We start from the raw sequence: 26,022 nt of genomic DNA, 5'->3' as shown, positions 1-26,022 counted from the left end.
CTTTTATAAATCTTAGGACTCTATGTTCTGCAATATAACTAATAAGCAGAACAATAATCTTAATACTTGTTAAAGTTGAAAGATATTAATGATTGATTGACAATTATGTGCAAGAGAACTTATAAATGATAGATTATATCAAAATTTGGATAATCAAAGATATTATATAGGATCAAACCAACAAATTATGATTTGTACTCCAATACTTCATTGTTTTTATGTACTCCATAGAACTTAACTCTCTCTATATATATAGTCTTACTCAAATACAAACTACTACCTACAAACTTTAACGCGACCAGTTTTTAAAAATATGGGGAGGTATATGGCCCTGAGAAAAAATGGGGAGGTTTATGGCCCTGAGAATGGAGCCTGAGGTGGGCCTTGGCAAGGCATAGGTGGGGCCTAGTGGACGGGGGTGGGATAGAGTATTGTTTCTTGAGTTTGTCCGGAGCCTCACTGGGTCCTATCCGCAGCCTTGGTGAGGCTTTAGTGGGCCGAAGGTTGATTTAGTGCGGTCCGGAGTGGGTCTGAGATGAGTGATGACATCTAGGGGTGGGTGATGACATCTAAGGGCCGAGTGGGTGATGTCATATACTAGTTTCTCTTGGTTAAATTTTTGACTTTCACATTTAATGATTTGTATTTGATATTATAACCTATATATATATGTGTGCGCCCCACTATGTGTCAAAGAAAAACATTTAATCCTTAAGTATATGTAAACAAAGGAGACACCATTTTAGCCACCAAATAAATATAAAATTTATCATAAACATATCCAATTATTATTTTCCGATGTATGAAAAAAATTGTACTAAATGCGGACTCTACCTCTTACCCACCAATATACATTGTGTCATATTTTAATTTTCTTAAATAGGTTGATTTATAATATTGACATTAGTAGATTTAATTAAATCTAGTTAAGCAATCATAACACCATATTATTTTTCGGAACACTCGGACTATGTCGTCATAGACAACTAAAAATTGATTAAAGTATATATAAGGAAACGTCAAGTTTGAATGTTGGCCTTGATGTCAATATATGTTTCATTAAATTCAATTAGACCTAAATACCAACGCGGCCGGGATTGTTGCCATCTATTTAATCTAAGCAATGTATTATTTCAATATAATACATCTGGTTGGCAAACACATGTATAGGAGTTTTATGACAAAAGTTAGAGAGTTGTGTGAGGGAGACACAACAGAAGACTTTTGTTATCAAGTTGAGGCGTTTGTATTCAAGAGTGTTGAGTTAGGTGCGACTCCAATTTTGTAATACATTCATAGTTAGTAATTTGTGGTTTTACCCGCTCTTGAGCGATTTCCACCTTAATTGTTCGTATTCTTTACTTATGTGTTTGTTCATATATTATTAAATTGTTACACCTTGCTACTTTGCTTTCTTAATTGATTTTCCGAATATGGTTAGCCATAATCATCCCTCCCTATCTAATCTAAAACAATATTTGTAAATGATTTTATATTTCACTAATTCAAGCTCATTATTGGCCACTTATATTTTAATATATTAAAATACGATTTTTTTTTTCATTATAAAAAATATATTTTAAATATATGGTATGGCATTCAAGCGAACTTCTTGGTATTAGATACATTCAAGATGGTTATTAATAATTTTTTAAAATTTTATATATTACTTTCAAGAAATTAGAGTAATACGTTTTTAAATTTCATTTTAGAAGTAATGTTTAAAAAATATTTTTGCTCAAAGAGCAAAACTTTAAACCATTATTTTTATAAGAGAAGAGAAGGAAACATACAAGACAAGATGAGTACTAAATATTGATTGGGCTCTAGAGATATGCATTAATGAGGATTTTCTCTAAAATGTCCAATATTTACTCTTACAGATATTGGGTGGAAGACCACAAAATCCAAAATTTCTTGAGAAATCAGTTTGATCTATATAATTTCATATTATGGCATCACAATCCATCACAAAACATTGAAGTGCTCCCTTGAATCCATTTATTCTTCAACCCACCCTCTCCAAACAATTTTTCTGATCATGGATAAAATTGATTCTAGGCCTCACTCACCTGTTAATTCTCCCGAACCTAAAGGATATACACTCAATCCAAATGCAGATGAATGGGACCCTCGCACTTGTACAGCATCTGTAAGGAAGAGAACCAAATATATTACATTTTCTGTATTTGATCGGGTACCACAAGCAGATGAAATTTATACTCATTTGAACAGGTAAGTTTTCCAAAATTTGATAGCATATTGATCTGTATAGTAGAACAATAGTTGATGAAAATTGAGTTCTATTTCTATAAAGTTTTACTATTAAATTGCATATCATTTTTATCCCTATTAATAGTTCAATTAATCCCTTTTTCACTCGGTGGTGAATTAAACAGATTATTTGGAGATGTGGTACATGAGGCTTTTATCTTCGAAACAGCGGAAGAAAAGCCTCCAGCTGGTAAAATAATATTTAAATCATTCACAGTAGCATCCAATTTGCTATGCGAGAGACACTATGTGGATGTTCGTATGAATGGAACACAAATTCGGTCTCAAGAACGTGGCATAAGATAGAGATCTTTATGTGTTGGATATTGTGGTAATTTGAATGTGTAATTCGATTCGGTGCAACTTTTCTATGGAAAATTTGTTTAGGATGGATGTTGTGTTTGTCTTCTTACTAGCTAGTAATATATTTGGATTTGTACTTCTTAATTATTCTATGCAAAGATGTTCTTGTTAATATATTTGTTGGGCTCTGTCCTTGGACGGGGTTATTGGTTTTTGAGTAGTGCTAGATGCACATAATTGTTAATTGTTCTGTACATAAAATTTGTACATAATGACGTGGGAAGTGAGGTGGTGGGTTTTAATTTGGTTGTTGATGTAAATGCATGGGCCATCCCAACTAAAATCCACTATATGTCATTATGTACATATTTTTGTACACAATTATGTGCACCAAGCATTTTCCTTGGTTGTGGTTTGGCATGCATGTAAACGTATCCTATATAAATAAATATATTAGCTAAGCTTAGAAATAAAAGACTGCCCCAAGCTCCTAGTTGGAAGTGATTTCCTAGTGGAAGCTAGGTGTCATTTAACATTTTCCTCATATTTATTCATATCTTTTTAGATATCTATTAACTCAAAAACTTACATTTTCTACTTATTTTTCTTAAGATTTTTCAAATTTTGTTAACTATCACCTTTGCTCCCTTTCTAATATGAAAATAAATTCACCAAATTGACAAATGTGTTTTATATTTCACTAATTCAAGTCCACTACAAATAAAATGTTCAATATCATTGCATTATATACATGTTTACTTATATTTTAATATATTTAAATTTCAAATCCCTTTTCTTTCATTGTGTAAAAACATGTTCTAAATATTTGGCATGACACTCATGCAATTTTTTGGTATTAGATACATTCAAGATGGAAAATTTATTAATAAATTCTGAAAATTTAAATATTACTTTTAAGAAATTACAAATATAAGAATATCATTTTAAAATAAAGTGTTTGAAAAATATTTGGGCTCAAAGCAAAATTTTTAACCATTATTTTATAAGAGGCAAGATGAAAATGCAAATTAAATGATGAGTACTAAATATTGATTTGACCCGGTTAATGAAGATATATTTTACAATATCTTATGTCAAATGTAATACATAGTATGTGAAAGAGGATCACAAAATCTAGAATTCTTGAGAAATGAGATTTGTGTAGATAATAGTAATACCTTATTGTGGCTATCACAATCCATCATAAAATATCTCTTCAATCTTAAATTATTAAAGTTCATAAAATACATACTTGTGATTTTATATTAAACATTCATTCATCCAATTAAATTACCTTCTCTATGTTGAATCCCATACCAGGAGTCCATATAATATATTCTCATTTGAAGAGATAATTTATCTAATTTTGATTTTTTATTGATTTGTCTAATAGCACAAGACAACAGTTAGTTGTATTCCTATAAATTTTGTTATGGAATTGCATATCAATTTTTTTCCAACAGTTAGTTATATTCACAAAGATCTATATTTAAAGGGCTGAAATCCAATTTTTCTTTAATGGATTCGTGGAAAGGAGAACTCCCGATCCACGGATATTATAATATCCGCGGAAAGAGCAATCTCCGTTCCGCGGATATTTATAACGGATAGTTAAAATATAAAATTGGATCTAAGCCCTTGGAATATAGATCTAACGGCGTGTGTTAGATAACCCTTCAGTGACACGCAGTTGTTAGGGACCCACACTTAACAATCACATAAAAAATCAATTAATCTATCAGCAAAATCTAAATTACCGTTAAATGTAAAAACGTATATAAATTTGAAAAAACACTCATATATATATAAAATATTCTCATATAATATCTTTTCAATTCAAGATCTTATTATTAATGCATTCAAAAGATTTTACAATTTACTCATCAAGATATCTTTATTTTGATTATAAAACCAGGTGGGAGGAGGGGCAATATACCTTAGACATTTAGAAAACATTACAAAGACCAGTATTTGTGTGAACGCAGCGAAACAAAATGAATACAAGAAACTCTACATCCCCCCGTAGATCAAAGTTTCACCTGTGATTACTACCTAATTGATATGTACTCTCTTGTCCCATTTAACCCTACTCAACATTACCAGGCTAGTGGAATGAACACACCAGTGCCACCAGGTTTTGGTGGCACTGGTGTGTTCATCCTAATAGACAATTAAAAAATTAACTTAAAAGATTTTAATCATAATTAAATATTTAATAGTATAGAAAAATTAATCAAAAATATAATTTTTTACATAAAAGTGAGTATCCATATTATTTCTAACATGATTAAATTTGTTTAATTTCTTTTACAAAATTTATTACATTAACATATGCAATGATGGATAATTATAATTATGGATATTCTTAAATATCTTTATATTGTATAACATTTGCAGAAGCCAAACTAATAAAGATAGTGGAGAAAATGAACGTGCCAGGGATAACTAGGGACCAAGTAAAGAGTTATCTTCAGGTTTTGTCACTAAACTGTTTTTATTTCAAAAAAAATTCATCATCCTCTAAACCATTGGTTTTCGTGGCAGAAAATTAGAAAAAAGATGTTGTCTAGGGGATCTGCTGAGGAAATGGTTGGGGGGTCTGCTGAGGAAATGGTTGGCTCCAGTAAGTTTTCCATGCTCAATTTCTTCATAAATACATTTTCACTTTGTAGCAAGTATATGAAATAGCATACATATTTATAAAATAAATAGCATGTAATCATCGTTTGTTTATTCAACTATTTTATTGTTTAATATTTATGTCCTAGCCCATCAAGACAACACAACTACTCAGGCTCAGCAAGTCTCGGAAGGGGTGGAGGCATACACCAGCTTGAGGCCCAACTTTCAATCTCCCATTAATGTTCAAGAAGACAGGGTGCCGAGGACTATTGAGGTAGGTGACTTGCATGACAATATATATATATGTCTTTTTGGTTTATAATAGCTCGTGCATTCTCCCAAAGTTTAAATTTAATTGTGTGTATAAATATGCAGGCACCCAATCACAATGAGAGTGTTGCACTTGTAGAGGACCCTGCTACCAATTTCAGTTTTAAAGACTATGATTGGGCCCCCAACCACAATCAAGATTATTTTGAGGATTTTGATTTCCCAGCAATGATGTCGAGTCCATATGGCTATCAAAATGTGGGGACTGCATCCAGGAGTGATTATGCACCATTTTCCGACTTCAAGGATTCGGATTTTTCTTTTCCTGAACCCCATGAATAAGTTATATTCTATTTGCCAATTTAGGGGTTATAATAGTGAGAAGAAAAACCGTTTCTTTTTTAAATCAGATATAAAACTGTCATTGGCATTCTACTGATACAGTAGGCCATATTTTCAATACAGTGTGTGTTTGTATTTGAATATATATATATATATATCAGTTCTATTAAAACATGTCACAACAATAAAGTATGGAAGAGATTTTCTTTTTGTTTTAGGGGAGAGAATTATAAGGATTTCGTTTCAGGCAACCCATATATGCATCCAACAACTACCTGATATGCTAGAAACCTGGGATCCTCCTCATAGTTAGTTTCCTATGTTTGCTAAGAGATTTTATTTATATTACTAATTAAACTTTCCTATATTTTTAATTATATACATATTAATACTAAAAACATGAGGCCTTGAGCTAAGTTTCTTGTTGGATATAATTATAAGCTAAATGCTTCCCAAAGACAGTTTGTTTAAGGTTATATGTATTTGATCTATTATTGACTCATTAGTTTGTTGTATTTTCTTTACATATTTCTAAAACTAATGAAAATGTTCAGGGAAGCTTAGGTATTATTAGAATAATTATATAAAAAGGCAGGTTCACTTTGCAATATATCAATCAAATTAAGTGGTATAAGATCGAGCAAGCCATAATCAGTCAAGAAAGGAGTAAAAATATCTAAAAAAATCACCTTCCAACTAGAGCCCACCCCCGTTCACTAGGCTTCACCTAGGCCTTGCCAAGACCCACCTCGGAGTCCATTCTCGGGACCCACAAACCTCTCGATATTGTTAAAAGCATTGGTTTATGACTGAAAAGAAGTGCTAGATAGATGGAAGGTGGTTTACCACAATTCTAGCTATCACCGACTTCTTTTTATATGAATGAATACACACCAGTGAAACTACAGTACTCATTAACACTAATAGTTGTGTTGTGATTCTTGTGAAGTCTGCATTGCTATTTTAAAATCTCAATCCTAATCTAATAGGTTGGTGATAAATACTAAAATTTGTTATCTATTTGTTAATAAACTGGCATTTCACATTCAAGTAAAAAAGTGAAGGGGGGAACTACCCATAAATGAAGTTTCTTTGAAAATTACATGTTACGAAAGTACTCCACCCATATTGCTAAATAAAACTAAGACAAATACTTGATTGTGGTGTTTCATAGAAAGTTAATTTTCTCCCTCTCATTATGTGATAATGATGTCTTTCTTTGTTGGAGTCTGTAATAGGAGAATTTTGTAACTAGTTAGCTTGTATAAATTTCCTTAAAATCTATAAACCGATAAGTACTCAATATTTTACTCTTAAAGAAAATTTATTTTTAAAATAATGCCTTAAATATCTCATTATTTCATAAGTATTCTACTGATTTTTCGTGCTTCATAATGGGAAGGCCATTGCCCATGATGATGTAGATTATGCCAGAGCAAGGATGAGAGCATAATGTCCGACGGAGCTGGTGGAATGGATCTTTTGCCTCTAATAGTTAGGGGATGCATTTTTTGTTTGTGAACTTAATTAGGGCCTCTTATATATGGATATTTGAAAGTGGGTCAAAATTTGTGTATGATGATTTAGCATTTGCACTTGGACAAATATTGATTTAGTAAGTTATATATAAAACTAGGGTGTTTTTATAGTTGATTATAATTAGGTTGATGAATGTGTTTTTTTCAATAGTTTTAGATTACTCTATACATTGATCATAGATGTGAATGTGTACGAAATTAATAAAACAATTGAAGCAAATCTAAAAATCTAAATATATGCAGCACAAAGGCTACTCGGCATAAAAACTTGCCCTGAAACATTATGCCCTATTTTGGGTTTCCTAGAAATCATAACCATTGTTCATCATTGATATATCATGATAAGTTATTAACTTTTGATTGAAAATCTGTTAAAAAAATTTGGATCACTGTTAAAAAAATATTATATTGGATTTTATTTTGGAATGTGTTATAATTATTATATGACCCTCAACTTTGCATTTACCCTCATTGGTGTAGACAATCCTTGGCCTTTCACTTTCATTGAAACTCATGCCTACCTTGCATTTATAAAGGCTCACTTGTATTTGTTCTCAACATGAATAAGATGACATTCTCTCTTTGTTTTAGTTTTCTTAAATTTCTATTTATTATTATATTACACCTCATCAGCACCATCCTTATTACTTTACTTTTCTGGTCGTTAGAACAAGATTATGGCAAACTTGCTATATATACACAAAGGACAAGATCGGGAAAAGTTAAGCAATCAACACTTGAAGCTCTATCGTTGAAAACTCTTATGCTCATTCAGTATATAAGTACTACCATCATGTTATTTTCCATATATTTAACCCCATGCATGATTAAGCAATGATTCCCTCCCTACAAAAGATCTACTGTGGGCAAAGAAAATTCCAATCAACGAGCTCTGTCCTTTGTGCAATGAAGCCCCCGAATCAATACTGCATAGTACGTACTTTGGTGTTTGTCCGTATGCAAGCATGTGTCTGAGCAAACTGTCCCTTTCAACAATCATAGGAGAATTCTACTCTTTTTCGGAGTGGTTACAGTTATTATTTCAGCAGAAAAGCAAAGCTCAGATTCACAATACAGTCATGGTCTGTTGGATGGTGTGGAAGGGACGAAATGAGCTGGTATGGAATCAGCGTGGTATGGATCCTAATAATGTGGTTCAATCTGCGTATTCTGTTCTTAATCGGTGGACGAGTGCTCAAGACAAAACTTTCCATCGTTTTATTGGTCTTATGACTCAGGAGGACGGACATGAGCACTGGCAATTATCAAAAACAAACAGGATTAAGATAAACATAGATGCAGCCATATTTGAAGAGTCCAACTGCTACGGTGATGCCTTTGTGGTTTGTAACCAAAGCGGTGAGTTTATGGAAGCAGGGTCGAAGTGTTCACGTGGTACAATCAATGCAGAATTAGCCGAGGCCAAAGGCATTCGAGAGGCTTTGAGCTGGGTTAAACAGAAACAAGTAGAAGGAGCCGAGGTCAAAACTGATTGCCCACAAGTTGTCCAAGCCATTCGGAGCTCTGTGTCTAGCTTCTCTTATCTAGGGCGAGTCGTGGAGGAGTGCCGAAAGCTTCTTGCAAGTTTAAAAGATCAAGACATTTTGTTTAGGTCTGTTAAACGATCCGTGAATAGCGTAGCTCACTATCTTGCGAGGTATAGTTGTTCAGTAGCAGATCGTAAAGTAGCAGCAGATGGCGGGGGGAAGATGTTCACTCAGCTTTTCATTCTGTTTTGTTGAGTGGTTTGAAGTAATAAAATCTCTCTTTCTATGGCAAAAAAAAAAAAGTACTGTATAATTTACATGGAATGCCATTGGCCATTTTAGCTCCTCTTTACCGAATCTTTACGAGTCAATTTTCAGCTTGACAAATCAACCCAAAATACTTCAAATACTTCATATGCTTACTATATTTTGTTGATATTATCACTTGAATATTACACGTTTTGGCAGTTTCAACTATACCTGGAGAGTTTTGAATTTTGGGTTTGAGATAATTTAAATGTTATCATTGGACACCCAATTTCTTGCAAAAAGGTTGAATTGATAATTTTGTTAGTAAAAATGCTTGCACATAGAAAAGCATCACTCTTTTTCTACCAAATTGAGAATCTATTATCCTATATGGAAAAACCTTGCTGCATTTGGACTTATTTATCTTGAATTAGCTTTGTGTTCTTGTTAATATATTTTGTGGGATCGGTCTTTGCATTGGGGGTCATTTGTTTTTCTAGCCCTTTTTCATGTGATTTGGCCCGCCTATAAACTTTATATTCCACTTATTTGAACCGAATATAAATAAAATGTTTAATATGATTACATTATATTGGTAATAGTTATATTTTATCTTACTCATGAAATAGTAACCGTCTTTTCTTTCATCATATAAAATATGTTCAAAATGTGTAGTATTGCATTCAAGCAAACAACATACTACGTGCTTGGCATCAGATATATTCATGGTGGATAATCTATTAATAAATTTTGAAAAGTCAATATATTATATTTAATTAATACATTTAAGAAATTATGAATATAGGTTTAAAAATTTCATTTGAGAAATAAAGTGTTTAAAAAATATTTTGGCTCCATTATTTTTATAGAGAAAAGAAGAAAACAGAAAAAGAAGATATGAGTATTAAATATTCATTTGACTCTAGGTGCATGTATTAATAAGTATTTTTTTTATAATATCCAATGTTTACTCTTACAGAAATTAGGTGAGAGGAGATCACAAAATCCAAAAATTCATGAGATATCTGTTTACTATATACAATATCATATTAAGGCATCACAATCCATCACAAAATATCACAAAACTCTCATTCCAATCTATCCCTAAATTTCTTAGTTGATGCAGTACTCTAGATAGATATCCAGAGCATTCGTTTCTTCCCCTTTGAAATTACAACATCTCGGATCTGATTATGGATAAAAATGATGTAAGATCGCACTCACCCGTGGATTTTGCAGAACCCAATGGGTTTATACTTAATCAAAATGCTGAAGAATGGGATGCTCGTACTTGCAGGGCATCAGCAAGGAAACGAACGAAGTACATCACGTTTTCCATGTTTCATCCGATACCAGCACCCCATGAAATTTGTTTTCATTTGAATAGGTAATTTATCTAAAATTTGATCTCCTCTGTCTAGTAGAACAAAAGTTAATCGAAATTGAACTATATGTCTATAAAGTTTTGTTATTGAAATGCATATATATCATTTTATTTCCAATTGAAAGTTTTGTTAATCCCTGTTCTAATTTTTTGTTGGCCAAAAAATTAATATTCGCTTGCTTCTGCTTGAAATAGATTATTTGGAGACGTGGTACACGAGATTTTTCTCTTTGAAGGAGGTGAAGGAAAGCCTCCGGCCGGTAAAATAACATTTAAATCATTCACTGTGGCGTCCTACTTGCTATGCGAAAGACCATATGTGGATGTTCGGATGAATGGAACACAAATTCGTTTGAAGAACTTGGTATAAAATATCTCTAGATTTTCGTGTTGGATATTGTTATAATTTGAAATGTTAAAGTTAACAGCCTGCAACTTTTCTATTGAATAATTTGTTTAGGGATGATATTGTATTTGCCTTGGCACTGGTAATACAATTGGATTTGTACTTATGTTTAATTTATGTGCATATCCATTTATTTTGATGGTTGTGGCATGATATATTTTTTAAAATTTAAGGACAATTTGTTGTAAGAGCAATTTTTTATTATATACAAATACCTAATTTATAAGAAACTAGTTTTTTTTAGATATTTTCATAGGAAATTATTAACTTTGTACCTTTTAAACTTTCACTACAAGAAAACCCGGAATTGCTAACCAAATTTACCAACGGAAATGATTCCGTTCCAATTTACCAACGGAATGCCGACCAATTTTTGCAAGGAACAAGGTCAAACACCTAGCAACAGATTACCAACAGTTCACCTACCGAAGGTTACCAACGGAATACTCCGTTGGCAAAACGGGGCTTTAGCATCCGAATACCAACGGATTACCAACAGCGTGTTTAGCATCCGAATACCAACGGACTTGTTACGGATTTAGCAAAGGACATTCCGTTGGTAACTTGGATCTTAGTTCGTCACTATTTCCGTTGGTACTTCCGTTGCAAATCGGTCACGAAATAATAAGATAAGGGAGAAATCTCATATTAGTATTACCGTTGGTAATCCGTTGGTAAACTAGATCGGTTATAATATTATCCGTTGGTAAACCCGTTGCAAAATTAGATCGGTCAGATGTCATCCGTTGGGAAACCGTTGCTAAAGGAAATTAGATCTGTCAAATGCATTCCGTTGGGAAACCGTTGCTAAAGTAGATCGGTCAGATGTCATCCGTTGGGAAACCGTTGCTAAAGTAGATCGGTCATCATTTTGTCCGTTGGTAAACCGTTGGTAAAGTAGATCGGTCATTTTAATTCCGTTGGCAATCCGTTAGTAATTGTAACATATTAAAAGTTTTAGCAGACTGTATTCTTTCTCTTTCTTCGGTTTCTAAACTCTCTCCACCTTATTTTCTCTCTAAAAACACCCGAAAATAATCAAAATTGCACCTTAATTTTTACCATTTGTAGAGAAGATTTACTCCATTCATACAAATAAGGTTAGTGGCTCTTCATATCTATTTTAGTGTTAATTAATTACTAATTCGAATTGTATATTATTTATGTTGCTAATTTTAATAGTGTTGTAATATTGATTAATCATCTATGTTGATAGCATTATAACTGCTCATAATTAACGAAATTGATATATATGTGTTTGTGTATGGTGAAAATGGTAGTTTAAATATATTTAAACAATTATAATTGTTAAGAAGCATGTGTTTATATTTAATACGAAAATAATTAGAAAATATGAAAATAATTAGCTATTAATTCGAAGGAATCATTTAAATTAGCTTGAAGTAGTAATTTCTAAAATCATATAATTGTTGTTAATGAATTATTATATAGGTGGTCGTCTCCGAAAATGAATAATGATCGATCTTGGATGTATGAGAGGATTGATGATAGAGGATTCTTGAATTCTCAATTTATTGCCGGTGTGGAAGAATTTATGAATTATGTCATATCTCAGCCTACATCTATTGGTGGGACAAGTATACAATGTCCTTGTTCAAAGTGTAAGAATCGAAAATTTTGGAATGGAGATATGGTGAAGCTGCATCTATTGAAGAATGGATTTGTGAAAGATTATTATGTATGGAGTCGACATGGAGAGTCATACATTTATAATGAAAATGACGAACATCCTTCAGCAAATTATTCAAATATTTCGCGGGGCACGGATGGGAACAACTTAATGTACAATATGGTGATTGATGCAGCTGGTCCCAGTTTTGATCCGCATGGTTCAGAAGAGATGCCGAATGCAACGGCACAAAATATATATACACCATGTTAAAGTCTTCAGAACGAGAGTTATATGATGGTTGTGAAACTTCACAGTTGGCTGCCATGGCTCAAATGTTGAGTTTGAAATATGATCATCACTGGTCGGAGGCATGTTATGATCAGACATCACAATTCGTCAAAGGTATCTTGCCTGAAGACAATACATTTCTTGATAGCTTCTATAGCACAAAGAAACATATGGAAGGACTGGGTCTACCTTCCATTCATATCGATTGTTGTGTTAATGGATGCATGATATATTGGAACGAAGACATTGACATGGAGTCATGTAAATTTTGTTCTCAGCCGAGATACAAAATTAGAGTTAACAGATCTACAAGAGAGAGAAAGAAAGTAGCTGTTCAAAGGATGATATATTTTCCACTGGCCCCGAGATTGCAAAGGTTATATGCCTCAGCGACTACTGCAACTCATATGAGATGGCATGCTGATCATTATAAGGAAGATGGTGTGATGCATCACTGTTCAGATTCAGAGGAGTGGAAGCAATTTGATAGAGCACATCCATTATTTTCCTCAGAGGTAAGAAATGTGAGACTTGGACTTTCTGCTGATGGATTTCAGCCATTTGGTAGTTCAGGCAAGCAATATTCTTCTTGGCCAATTATTGTGACTCCATATAACTTACCTCCCTGGATGTGTTCAAAAGAAGAGTACATGTTTTTATCCGTACTTGTACCTGGTCCGAGAAATCCAAAGCAGAAGATAGATGTTTTTCTTCAACCATTGATTTCCGAGTTAAAAATGTTATGGGAAGTTGGCGTAGAGACATGGGATACTTCTTTGAAACAAAATTTCCAGATGCGAGCTGCATTGATGTGGACTATAAGTGACTTTCCTGCTTGTTCGATGTTATCAGGATGGAAAACTGCTGGTCATTTAGCTTGTCCTCATTGTGCTCATGAACATGATGCTTATAATCTCAAACATGGAGGAAAGACAACATGGTTCGATAATCATCGAAAATTCTTACCTGTAAATCATCCATTTCGAAAGAATAAAAACTGGTTTACCAAGGGGAAGGTCGTGTCTGAATTTCCTCCACCAATTCGGACAGGTGAAGATGTCTTACAAGAAATTGAGTCACTTGGTTTGATGAAACTTACTGAATTGGGAAGTGAGGAACACAATGCCAAAATCATTAAAACTTATAATTGTGGATGGAAAAAGCGAAGCATCTTTTGGGATTTGCCATATTGGAGGACATTATCAATTAGACATAACCTTGATGTTATGCACATTGAAAAGAATGTGTTTGAGAATATTTTTAACACTATTATGGCCAGCGAAGGTAAAACTAAAGATAATGCTAAAGCAAGAGCTGATATTGCACTTCTTTGTCGGAGGCCTGAGTTAGCAATCAATGAGTCAACACGGAAATATCCCAAAGCATGTTACAGCTTAGATAAAAAGGGTAAAGAAGCCGTGTGCAAATGGTTACAAGATCTTAAATTTCCAGATGGATATGTGTCAAATATGGGACGCTGCATCGATATGAAAAAATACAAGTTATTTGGAATGAAAAGTCATGACTGCCATGTGTTTATGCAAAGACTTCTACCAATTGCTTTTCGAGAATTTCTTCCGAATAATGTTTGGGAAGCTGTTACAGAGTTGAGCCTCTTTTTCAAGGATCTAGCTTCAGCCACTTTGAAAGTTAGTGATATGTGCATACTTGAAGAACAGATTCCAGTGATACTTTGCAAGTTAGAACGTATATTTCCACCAGCTTTGTTTGACTCAATGGAACATCTTTTGGTGCATTTATCGTATGAGGCACGTATAGCTGGTCCTGTACAGTATCGTTGGATGTACCCCTTTGAACGGTTCTTACGCCACTTAAAGAATAATATAAAAAACAAAGCTCGAGTGGAGGGTTCCATATGTAATGCTTACTTGGTGGAAGAAGCTTCAAAATTTTGTTCACATTACTTTGAACAACATGTTCAAACAAAACAAAAAAAAGTTCCTCGAAATGATTCCAGTGGAGGTGGAGAGAGCTTTGAGGGAGATTTTTCTATATTTTCTCATCCTGGACGAGCATCTGGTTGTGCTAATGTCCGCTATCTTGATGATCGAGAATATATGGCAGTCCACAATTATGTCTTGTTAAATTGTCCCGAGGTTGCGCCATATACTGAGTAAGTGTTGTTTTTGTTAAATCATATATGCATGTTCAAGTTCAATATATATTTTATTAATATTATTCAATTGTTTTAATGCAGGATTTTTATTAACATGGTTCGGGAGTACAATCCTCTATCTCAATCAATCTGTCCTTACCACACTACTAATTTTCTGTCTGATTTTTCTGTAGCTTTACTTTTGTCTTAAAGATGAGTGCTGCACGAAGACTTCGATTGTCAAATAGTCCCAATCCAGGGAACTCTAAGAACACACACCTGGATCACAGCGATCAGAGGCGGAGCACACACCTGGACAATCACCTGGACAATCAAGGGTGCTATCTTCAGCATCTGCAAATGAACCTGCCAATGAATCCGCAAATCCATATTGGGCTGTTGGCTCCATTCATGATGACGGGCGTATACGGATTGAAGTAATCAGTGGATTGTAAGTTCTGCATGATTCTGGTTATTCTATACTCATCTTAATTGTTCTCTTAATTTCTTGTGCATCTTAACCATAATAAAATCGCCAAAATCCAACCATGTACTAGCTTCAACAACTCTACAGTTACACTGTTATATATTTTGTTTCTTCATGTAATAAAACCAGAAGATTCTTGTGCTTGGATATATTGTGATTGGAAAATTAATCAAGTACCACTATTTTAATCAAAGAAAGTGTACGACATCACATGAGTTTAGGACCAGTTTCAAATTTAATGTGCACTAGAGAGTTTAATGTTTAGATTTGGTAATGTTAATTTTATAGTTTGATTCAGCTTATACTCTTCATTGAAGTACCTGGTACTTGTGTATATAACTAATTAATAAAGTTGAACTCTAAAATTATATGTGTGTTTATCCTCAGGTTAGAGCCTTCAGGTAGATGCTCGCGAGCGATTTCAGACTCTATTTCTGAGAGGCAGGATCCTACTGGGTTCAGCTGGAAGGCAGTGTCCGAGGAGGTTAAAGCATTTTATTTTGACGAGTTCAGGGTAAAAAACTCATATTTTCTTTGTGCCAAAACTGTTTGCTAATAAGAATGCTTGTATTTTCTTATTAATAAAATTTTATATATTTTTCTTGAACAGAAATCATTTGTTTGGAGACAAGATGACAAAATAATATATAAAGCATGGTCCAAGAAAGCGAGTCTCCGTTATTCAAGCTTTTGTAGTGATGCCCGGGCAAAATGGGAAAAAGGTCAGCAAGATAATAGAATTGCTATGCATGTATGGTTGCGTTGGGTTGAGTTTTGGAAAACCCCGGATTTTCAAGTTAAATCAACAACTCAAAAGAAGAATCGCAAGGGTGGGGCTGAAAAATACCCTCCTACTCACACAGGTGGTTCAGCCTCTTTAAGGACACATGCGGGTATGCTTGAATTTCAAACAATTAGAATATCATATATATGTTCTGTGGTGTTGCATTGGTTTGATAAAAACTGATTAAGTTTTATATTTCAGTGGCATGACTTACTGATAAAGTAATTAATGAGATATTGATGTTGTGAACCTGTGATCACTGTTGAGTGTGAACCCTTATATATGTGAATTCTGGATTTTGTTGTTTTCCTATTAATCACAATAGCAGATTTAGGCAATGATAATCATGTTTGTTTAACACTCAGTATGTACAATTCTTTTTAATTTAGTAAGTGGAGATCATAGATTATATTGAGTTGTTGGCTGTGTTGGAATTCCACTGCCTTTGTTAACTTTTAGCATACTTTTTTTTTCCTTCTAATTTTGCAAATCAAAACTTTTACTTTAGGCGGAGACTCAGGGTAAGGATCCAACTCCGGCTGATATTTATCTCCTTACACATACAGTGAAACAAGACAAAAAGACTTTTGTTACCAAGAAAGCGGAACAAGTCTATGTGAGTAATATTATGATATTGTTTCAAGCAGGATTGGCATTTATATTCTTGATGTATCATATTCTTTTTGCTTAAGAGTTTATTCACTAGGATGTATTATGTTTATTTTTACAGAAAAGGGTTGTGGAAATCCGGGAGGAACTTTCGGCACCTATTGAAGGTTCTGATGAACCTCGAGTTGTTGACGAAGACAAAATATTTCTTGAGGCTGCTGGTGGACTAGACAAGAAAAACAGAGTGTATGGCATGGGATCATTGCAAAGTGTCATTTATGGACCTGGAACTAGTGGCAGTGTTACCACTTCTCGTTACAGGGGCTCCAACTCCAACAATGAAGAATACCAACAAATGCAAGTTGAGTTACAAGACATGAAGAATCAAGTGAAGCAACTACAAGAGATGAGAAATCAAGAATTAGAAGAGATGAGAAAGCAAATGGAAGAGATGAAGAACCAACTTGCTATGGTATTTAATAATAGGAATGAAAATTAGATATTATGTATGGGACAAGCTAGCTTTTTATATGTTATGTATGACTTATGCCTTATAACTTCGGATGTTTGGATGTTAGTTTTGCTTTTAATTCATGACCTTTTCTTTTATCTAATGAAGCAATTTATTTTTATAATTGTATAATATAGGGATGTCAAAAAGATTTAATGTATCAATAAAAATAAAAAAAATATATTTTATAACTTTACCAACCGTTTACCAACGGAATTTAATTATAAACATTAAAAATTTAAACTTATTCTGGAGCATATTCTGTTGGCATTCCGTTGGTAAAGAGCTTTACCAACGGAATGTCATTCTGTTGGTAAAGTTCTTTACCAACGGAATGTCGGTTGGCAATTGTTGTTGGCACATTACCAACGTTCAATGTCCGTTGGCAAGTTACCAACGGAAAAGCCGTTGGCAAGTTACCAACAGAAAATCCGTTGGGATATTGGGTTTCTTTTAAAAGTCAACAGCCTCCCAGTCCGTTGGTAATCCGTTGTAACATTACCATCGGAATACATATTCCGTTGGGAAAACTTTAGCAACGAGGATTTTAGTGACAGTTTATTCCGTTGGTAATTCCGTTGCAATGCTCGATTGCCAACAGAATATCACTTTTACCAACGAAAAAATCCGTTGGTAATTCCGGATTTTCTTGTAGTGTTTAAGGGTCTCAAGTCATTACTTAATTGACTTAATAGAGACTATATAGCACACATACATATAATACATATAGCACCACAAATACTACCACCTACAATTTCATAACATTGTGTTCTATATTGGGCCCCCTTACTTTTTAATACTATATATTAAAAATGTATACATATATTAATAAATTTAAAGGCTAGAGCCTTAAATATTTATATATACTGCTAAGATTTCTTGGACAATGAGCTTCTAATAATCATTAATATCTATTGGTGTGGTTAGTTGTTAGTAAGTACCACTATAATGATTCAACTAATTACAAATGGTTGGTAAGTACACCTATAACTAATCATCTAATTATATTGATCATCTCATATATTTAAATTGAGTCACAACTTGCTTCATCTCGTCATTGCCAACTAACTTAGCTTTAGAACACACTTAAGTTTATGAGATTTATGTAGGCCTGATCACAATACAATTCATATAGGTTTTGGTATCATGTTATTGTCATGCCACCATGTCAAAGTATATTTAATGGTAGTTATTCAATTTTACAGAGCTAAACATATACACGGACATTAACAATCACAATAAAAATATTTTTATTATGTTTTTCATTTCAGACCATTTAATACATTGTTAACATATTCCTCATTTCTAACGTGATGGGCCAACTCTATTGATCTCTTCCAGACATATTCCTATTGATATTGTAGTAGAAAATGCTGCAACTTAGTAATGGTGGACTGGACATATTTTTATGAGAAGGATACAAAAATGAGTAATCATGAGACGAAACTCGAATGTATGGATGGTGCAAACTCTAGCAAAGGCAACACAATATTAGTCCACTTTTTTTCAATATTTTAGCTATTAAGATGTTGTGTGAAAGGTATTGTACAACAAATTTTGTCCCACAAATGTTTGGAGAATATAATTTTAGACAACACTTTTATTTTTCTTGCCTACTTATTTGTTGGTGTCTTAAACAACAATTTTATTCTTAACACTATGTTGTTTGTAGGTTCTGGGGCACCTTTTCATTTTATCTTTCTTTTGTGTGTTGTTATGTCATACAATGATCTTACATAACGCAATTAAACTAAGGTGAACTTTTTTATTAACAAACCAAATATTAGCAAATAAAACTTTTCATTAATTACCAATGAATAACCACCATTGCAACCAACCACATATATAAAAACTTAAGATCTAACAATGTTCCAATCTTAACTAAATAACGTTGGACTGAGATAAAGATTCAGCAAATTAAACTGCACGAAGCACATGTGAATGTTATTTATGACAAGCTTCCCTTCATTCTTTATATTTTTAAATTACCGAGTCAACAAAGTACCATGACTAGATGCCAAATTCTAATAAACATTCTCGAGATACTTATAAATAGCTTTCCATATGACTTTTATATTCGATACCATGATTCGCATATCCTCCTTTCACAAGCCTAATCTCGGCATCTGCACTTACATTCACCCTCATGTCAGCTAAACATACCATAACCACAACTTATGACTTGTAATACTGACCTTTTAGGAAGATAGTGCACTCCATACCATAACCATGGTAGAAAAAGAGCTAGCAGACCCTTTGGCTGAGAACTATAGGCAGCCATCCACAAGTAAAAATTTTCATATTTCTCAGAATTTATCATGTTCTCCTGTACATGATGATAACAAAATCAGTGAGTAACTAACTACAAACAATTAAATCTCGGTACTAAAGCCAATCTACACAATCATGCATATATACCTTGTCATATTAGTTTAAATTGTATGGCCTCCATACTTGTAATGATAGAACTCTAAAGAGTATAGATTATTATTATTAATAATAACATTACAACAACTACCTTCTCTCTTAAAGTCTTTAACTCCATAGCTATATCTTCTAATAATGTGTGCGGAATTTCCACATGTCTATAAATCTTGAGCTTCGGAGTTGATGTTGCAGTATACTCTGCCATCATATCTCAGAGTCGCTACTGCAGGCGAATACCTGAAACAAAAGCCGACATATTTTTGTAACTTGCTTGATGCATAATTGAATGAAGAAAATAAGGACACAGGTTTAGAACAGAGGTTACTTTTTGTAGGTAGCAGGTATGAGACCTACTTGTTCTCCCAAGAAAAATAAAACGTGAGTTTATCTATTCTTAAAATGATACATTTTAGAAAAGATACACTAGAGAATACAAAGACTTGCAATATCTGTCTTGAATGAGTATAACAAAAGGTTTAAGCAAACGAGGCTTTTCGCACCAGTATTGTATACAATAGCTACTCATGATCATTCATGGAAGTCTTAACACAAATATAGAGAGACACTGAACCAAAAAGCCACGACAATATAAAAGGAGGAAAAGAGAAAAATAAATATATCTAACCTTTAAATGTAATAGATTCTCAAGTTCACTAATTTGCTTCCATTAAAGAGTTTCATCACTTGATCCTAAATCTGAAAAAAGAAAGTTGAAACAAAAATAAACAGATAGATTAAGTATTTTATCCTCTGGAGTTGTCCAGGATCACTGACATTTAAGAACTTCGAAAGTAATTACATATATAGTATTGAAGTAAATGCTTGTGAACCTCTAGTGTTGGTAAGGGAAGCGGTCATCCCTAATATCCTAGGAAGCTGCAAGTTATTAGATTCCTTTCATGGGGTGTATTGTTAATATAAATAAGGCAGATATACAATGACATACAATTTAGATAACTATATCAAACAAGATAACATGGAATTATGTAACAAAATGGTAACATCAACAATGATCTTCTAATCACTACACATGCCTTATCAATCTGCTTACTCTTTTGAGGCATTATGAGAAGCTACCCTTTGAATACATCTATTGCAGTGAAAATACATCCATGGAAAGGGGAGGTTATATTCATTGTACTAAACAGGTACCACACAAAAAACAATTGTCTCATTACTACAATGATTTTAATTTGAACCTATTGTCTTAATTAAGGGATTTTCACACAATGCCACCGAAAATATTTACATGATATGAAGCATTACAAAATACCACTATGAAAATACTACTACTGATTTGATTTATTAGGCAATATTTTTTTAACCGTTGTGTGATACTAGTTTGAGACAACGGCTGTTTCAGGATGAAAATAAACTATTGTGTCTTTTTTTGGAACAAAACTTTTTCCTCTGCATGTTGTCTAATTAGTGTTGTGTGATGTTTTTCTTGTAGTGATTAGAGAGATAACAACCTTCATACATACGAACTCAAAGAAATTCAAAATACATATAAATCATCAATGAACCAACAGAAACAATTAAAGTGAAATCAAACTAAAAGTGAGTCGCAATTTCTAACCCATTAGAGATGGAGAGGACAATTTTAAACAATCCTAAGAATGGTCAAAGTGCCTAACAAAAATCCCATCATGGTTTGATATAAAAAAAATACAATCTGGTGAAAAAAAATCATGTAATTTCTCAAATAGCCTATACCCTACGCCCCAAAGTACGTGAAAAGATGATCTCGCCTAGAAGATTAGTTAATTGGAAAGTAAAAATGTAAGAAAACAAATAATCCCACTAAGTATGAAACATAATCAAGGATATAAAAATCTAAACTCAAAATAATAATTTGAGAATTTATGTTAAATTATTTGAACACATGACAATCACAATTAGCTAGAATCGAAAACAAAACAATTTAGTGATTAAAAAAAAGATAGACAACAAGGAGAGAAGGGAGAGGAGATAAGCCAACACAAGGTGACCATGGGTACAACCAAATTAACTTAACTCTTAATTTCTTTGTAAAGTCGAAAAGAAATGATAAAATTATTTTTGTTATAATTAACTTGTTATTAATTGCAATAAAAGAGAGGGGGAGTTAGTGAACATATATATAAGTAATTGTCAGGAAAGAAAAAATATTATTATTATTCAACTAACTCATAATACTAGAATAAAAAAGTAATATATATTTTAGCATCCCCTCAAACTCCTAAATCAAGACTTTTTCAAACAAAAAAGAAAATCACCTATGCAAATTATATTAATATAACTTGAAATAAATAAATCCTGTGAGTATCCCTTATTTCTAATCATATTCTTGCTTGTAACTCCTTGAAGTGATCCCCAAACTTAGCCACAGGCGTTATTTTTCATAGTTTGTTGAAGGTGTCCTGTATATTGCCATGATTCAGATTTTCAATGGGAGATACCATGTAGGTAGTTAATGTCTTTCAGCTAACGTTTCCTATTATTGACTGATAAAACGGGAGCCTGACCTCAAAGTGTAAACCCAACAGTTTCATCAGCAAACAATCCTCCACCAGCATAAAATCAAAGTATTATTACGCCCTTATTAGTACCTAACCTTTCAGGTCCTGTCGGTCAAACCTGGGATTTCAATTTTAGGATTTGGGTAAAAATAGAGTTGAGCTATAAAATTCTGGGTATATAGACTCGGAGAAGCACACCCATTAAATGGGGAAGCCTGTATCGGGGCTTAATATGTGTATAATACAAGTGATATCATGCTCTCAAACTATTCTCAAAAAAAAAAAAAAAAAAACACCAGCTCATGTTGTTCAAAAACCATCATACAAGAGCTTTCAAACAACTGCCTCAAAAGATAAAATATTGTTAGAAAGGTCATTACACAAGTGCGCTTGTGCTCTAAACCTGTTGTCCTATTCCAAATTTCGTTGTATGATCCTCTTACCAACAAGCTAACTACTAAAACAGTTGTGTGGCTAGTCTTACTAACAACACAAATTTGTAAAATGAATATTGTTATAAATCATTTATAACAATATTTTGTTTAATAATCCCGTCGTTATTTTTGGTATGACAAAACATTTTGTTAAATCTAAACTATTCTCTTGCTAAGTCGTACACAACAGTACACACTGTTGTCGGAAGCGTGTATCAAACGACGTCTCGATAGACCATAGTTTTGCAGGGGTTCAAACAACGGGCAAAAACCGTTCTTTAATGATAATTTTTTTGTAGTGTATTGTTTTTTCTTAGATATTGTTTTTTTTTCCGCTATTTATCATTTTTTTTGTTTTTCAAGTTTTGATCTCTAAGTTAATTTTTTTAACAAACAATGATTCTAGATAGTGAGTTTAGTATATAATTGCAAATTCATGACAATTGTATGTCATGACATACGATTAGGAGGGAAAAATCGATAGATGGATTAACCCTAATTCTTTTTATTCATATTATCATCGAGCATAAAACTAACCCATTAGTGGATTTCTATGGTCCGCCCTTTTCTTGGTATGGACAGATATGTTACAATAATCAATTAGTCCACCATCACCCTTTGTATATAGTTACATAATTATTATAATAGTTTTTATCACAATTAACTTTATTATTGTTTAGATGAAGACAATATAACCCCCTTTATTCAATTTTCTCTAATGAGAGATGTATGCCAAATATAATAAAATCATGTCCGCCCCCTACACTCCTATATATACTAAGTTCTTCCATCGACTATATATTTTACCTTTTCCTTTTAATAATTCTGGGCCTATACTATCGAATTTTATTTTTTAATATAAAAGGGTCTTAATAAAAATTAAATTATTTTATAAGAACATACACTAACTTTATTTCTATTTTTGAAAAGAACTTAGTACACTAATATTACTTCACGTGGTAGGAACAAAATAATAGCATGTGTGTAATGTTAAATTAGAGAAATTTTATTTTATTTTAACTTGTTCATGCATGTCTATTTTGTAGTTTTACTACTCTTGTTTGTAATATAGGACAAGGGTGTATGTATGCTGGTTCTCTCTTAGAAGCCGTTGGGGGCTTCTAGAATGTAACTGAAGAACCCAGTATGTTACTAAAGAGAGTATGTTACATCACGTAACGGTCCGAGATTCAAAATTGCAGCCACTATATGTATTAGAACCATGATATACCAATTTTCCTCACTACAGCTTGATCAGTAACAAAGTATTCTTGACTCAATCGACAAATTTTCTATGGCTCAAAATTACAATCTACATAACCAACCCCCAATATTTTTGTGTGAATTCTGCAATGAATCGTTATTAAGCTCCGTTAGCCTAACTCGTCATATGCGAAGAAACCACCTTCCTCTAGTAAGGTTCAGCACTGATGAAGAAGTGGCTGGTGAAGGAGTCTATCCTCAACAGCTACCTACACCTTTGGTTCGTGAGACTGATGTGGACAGCCCTAGGAGACAACTACCGGTTGAGGCTCGGCCACATCCATCAAGGATACCACGGCAACCTGGCCCTCCAGATACCATGGTGCACACCAGGGCTCCTTCTGACATTGTCTCTGAAGGAAGTAGCAAGAAAAGGTTTATAATAAAGTTGGCCAAAAGAAACCAGGCTGTTGAAGAGGGATCTGTGAGGGCACCATTGCGGACACTATCCCCTGAGGCACGGCATGAACAACCGGCAATGTTGCCACAAGGCGAGATTCAGGTGGACCGTGCCAGTGCTCGTCCACTACTGAATCGAAATAAACTTCCACGAGATAATGAGTAGGGATGATATGAAATTCCTTATTATTCATCGTATTGTTTCCCTTTTTTGATGAATTATTTCTATCGACCATGTTAAAACCGACCACCGTCGGTCGGTTCTAGCTATAAAACTGACCGTTTGTGAACCGACCATTTTCGGCCGTCGGTTTTGTCCTGTTTATTTGTAGTGTGGGTTATATTACTTATGAGATGGTGCATAACATTGAGTAGGGACATGAGATAATATACATGAGTAAAAGGAGTGAAGTGAGATCGAAGTATGGCGTGGAATGAAAATATTGCTTTAGTACTATGGATTTACTTTTATCTCTTCGTATCTTTCTTTATTAGGGATCTAATTTCAATACAATCGATTTCCCGTTCACATTTATTCTGTTCTTGAATTGTTTCGCAACTAGCTGCAAGAATTGGTAACCCATTATAAGTGATATCAAAGCATAAGTTTCTTGACAATGATGCAACTTAATGATGATGGTCCCACATATTTTCGGGAAAAGGGTACAAGGATGAGTAATCATGAGACAAAACTCACTGAGTTGAATATATGGTCACTATACCTGTGCAACTTAGATGGATATTTGGGATTGAAAATTATTTGAGTAAATTAAATTCTTACATTTGTAGTAGGAGCAAATCAAAAAGGTGCATAGCTAAAGGGTACATAGTTGAAGAATGCCTCATTTTTTATTCTAGATTTTTAACCCATGTTAGTAAAAGAACAACGTATTTGTGTGATGTCAAATGTCGGAAGTTGCATCGGTTCTAGGCAAAACAAAGATGAAAAAATCTAGACATTTGGCAGGAAAATTATAGATTAATGTTCATCGATACGTATTACTCAACTGTGGCAACATAAGAATAGAGAAGCTAATCGATCGAGTAATGTCTTCTCCCTAGTTTTTACTCAACTTTCTAAGTAGTTTATAATACAAGTATATTTGACTATTCTAAAATTGTTCTAATTGAAGGGAACCTCTTTCCTTATATGATAATCAAATGAAGTCAAAGTTGTATAAAAGGGAAAGAGACAACAAACACTACACCATAGATGGTCTAAAGCAATGGTCAATACTGTTGCATTAACGGTCATTTTCTGTTGCTAAATGCCCTTTTTTCAAAAAGGCAACGCTTTGAAACTGTTGCCTCTGCGAGCATGGCCTTAGACCCTTAATGCAATGCTTTTTCCGAAAAATGCAACAGCTAGTTGGTTGTTGCTTTAGAGATGTAATGCAACATCAGGTGAACAAAAAGGCAACAACAACATGTGTTGCATTATCCTTCCGGCTACAAGCATAGATTAGTGGGGCCCACATGGTTGCCCACGTGGCAGTGGTGTGGGTCCCATAGAGTGTCCACGTGGCATTGGTGACCCACATGTGGGGCCCACATAGATGTCCACGTGGCAGTTGTGGGACCCACATGTGGGGCCCACAATTAAATGCAACAGTAGATTTTCGATAATGGCAACACTGAAATGTTATATTGCAACAGTACAGAATATTTAATGTAACACTAAAAGGGTCATATGCA

The 26,022-nt window shown here is 33.5% G+C and overlaps 2 protein-coding genes and 1 long non-coding RNA gene across 4 annotated transcripts; 2 read left to right on the top strand and 1 right to left on the bottom strand.

The window, feature by feature from the left end:
* Positions 1-11,816: 11,816 nt before the first annotated feature.
* Positions 11,817-17,401, top strand: LOC108196498 (uncharacterized). 2 transcript variants are annotated; one of them, XM_064081722.1, is made up of 7 exons: positions 11,817-11,975; positions 12,328-14,930; positions 15,107-15,363; positions 15,787-15,913; positions 16,010-16,292; positions 16,692-16,799; positions 16,914-17,401. In XM_064081722.1, exons 2-3 carry the CDS (start codon positions 12,772-12,774, stop codon positions 15,351-15,353), a joined length of 2,406 nt encoding a protein of 801 aa, XP_063937792.1. In that variant the 5' UTR covers positions 11,817-11,975; positions 12,328-12,771; the 3' UTR covers positions 15,354-15,363; positions 15,787-15,913; positions 16,010-16,292; positions 16,692-16,799; positions 16,914-17,401. The 2 variants fall into 2 exon arrangements, with proteins under 2 accessions (XP_063937792.1, XP_063937794.1); XM_064081724.1 differs by lacking the exons at positions 15,787-15,913; positions 16,010-16,292; positions 16,692-16,799; positions 16,914-17,401 and having other exon boundaries at positions 15,015-15,266.
* On the top strand, positions 16,287-17,291 carry LOC108194834 (uncharacterized). Its single transcript, XM_017361770.1, has 3 exons — positions 16,287-16,292; positions 16,692-16,799; positions 16,914-17,291. Exons 1-3 carry the CDS (start codon positions 16,287-16,289, stop codon positions 17,289-17,291), a joined length of 492 nt encoding a protein of 163 aa, XP_017217259.1.
* A 1,833-nt stretch (positions 17,402-19,234) lies between the features above and the next one.
* Positions 19,235-20,493, bottom strand: LOC135147759 (uncharacterized). Its single transcript, XR_010285556.1, has 3 exons — positions 20,356-20,493; positions 19,822-19,967; positions 19,235-19,629 (listed from the first exon to the last, which is right to left on the bottom strand). It is a non-coding gene; the product is annotated as an uncharacterized LOC135147759 (long non-coding RNA).
* Positions 20,494-26,022: the final 5,529 nt, after the last annotated feature.

Source organism: Daucus carota, chromosome 7 (assembly GCF_001625215.2).
Source record: "Daucus carota subsp. sativus chromosome 7, DH1 v3.0, whole genome shotgun sequence".
In the NCBI taxonomy this organism is placed as follows: domain Eukaryota; kingdom Viridiplantae; phylum Streptophyta; class Magnoliopsida; order Apiales; family Apiaceae; genus Daucus; species Daucus carota.
This window is presented reverse-complemented; position numbering and strand designations above follow the sequence as displayed.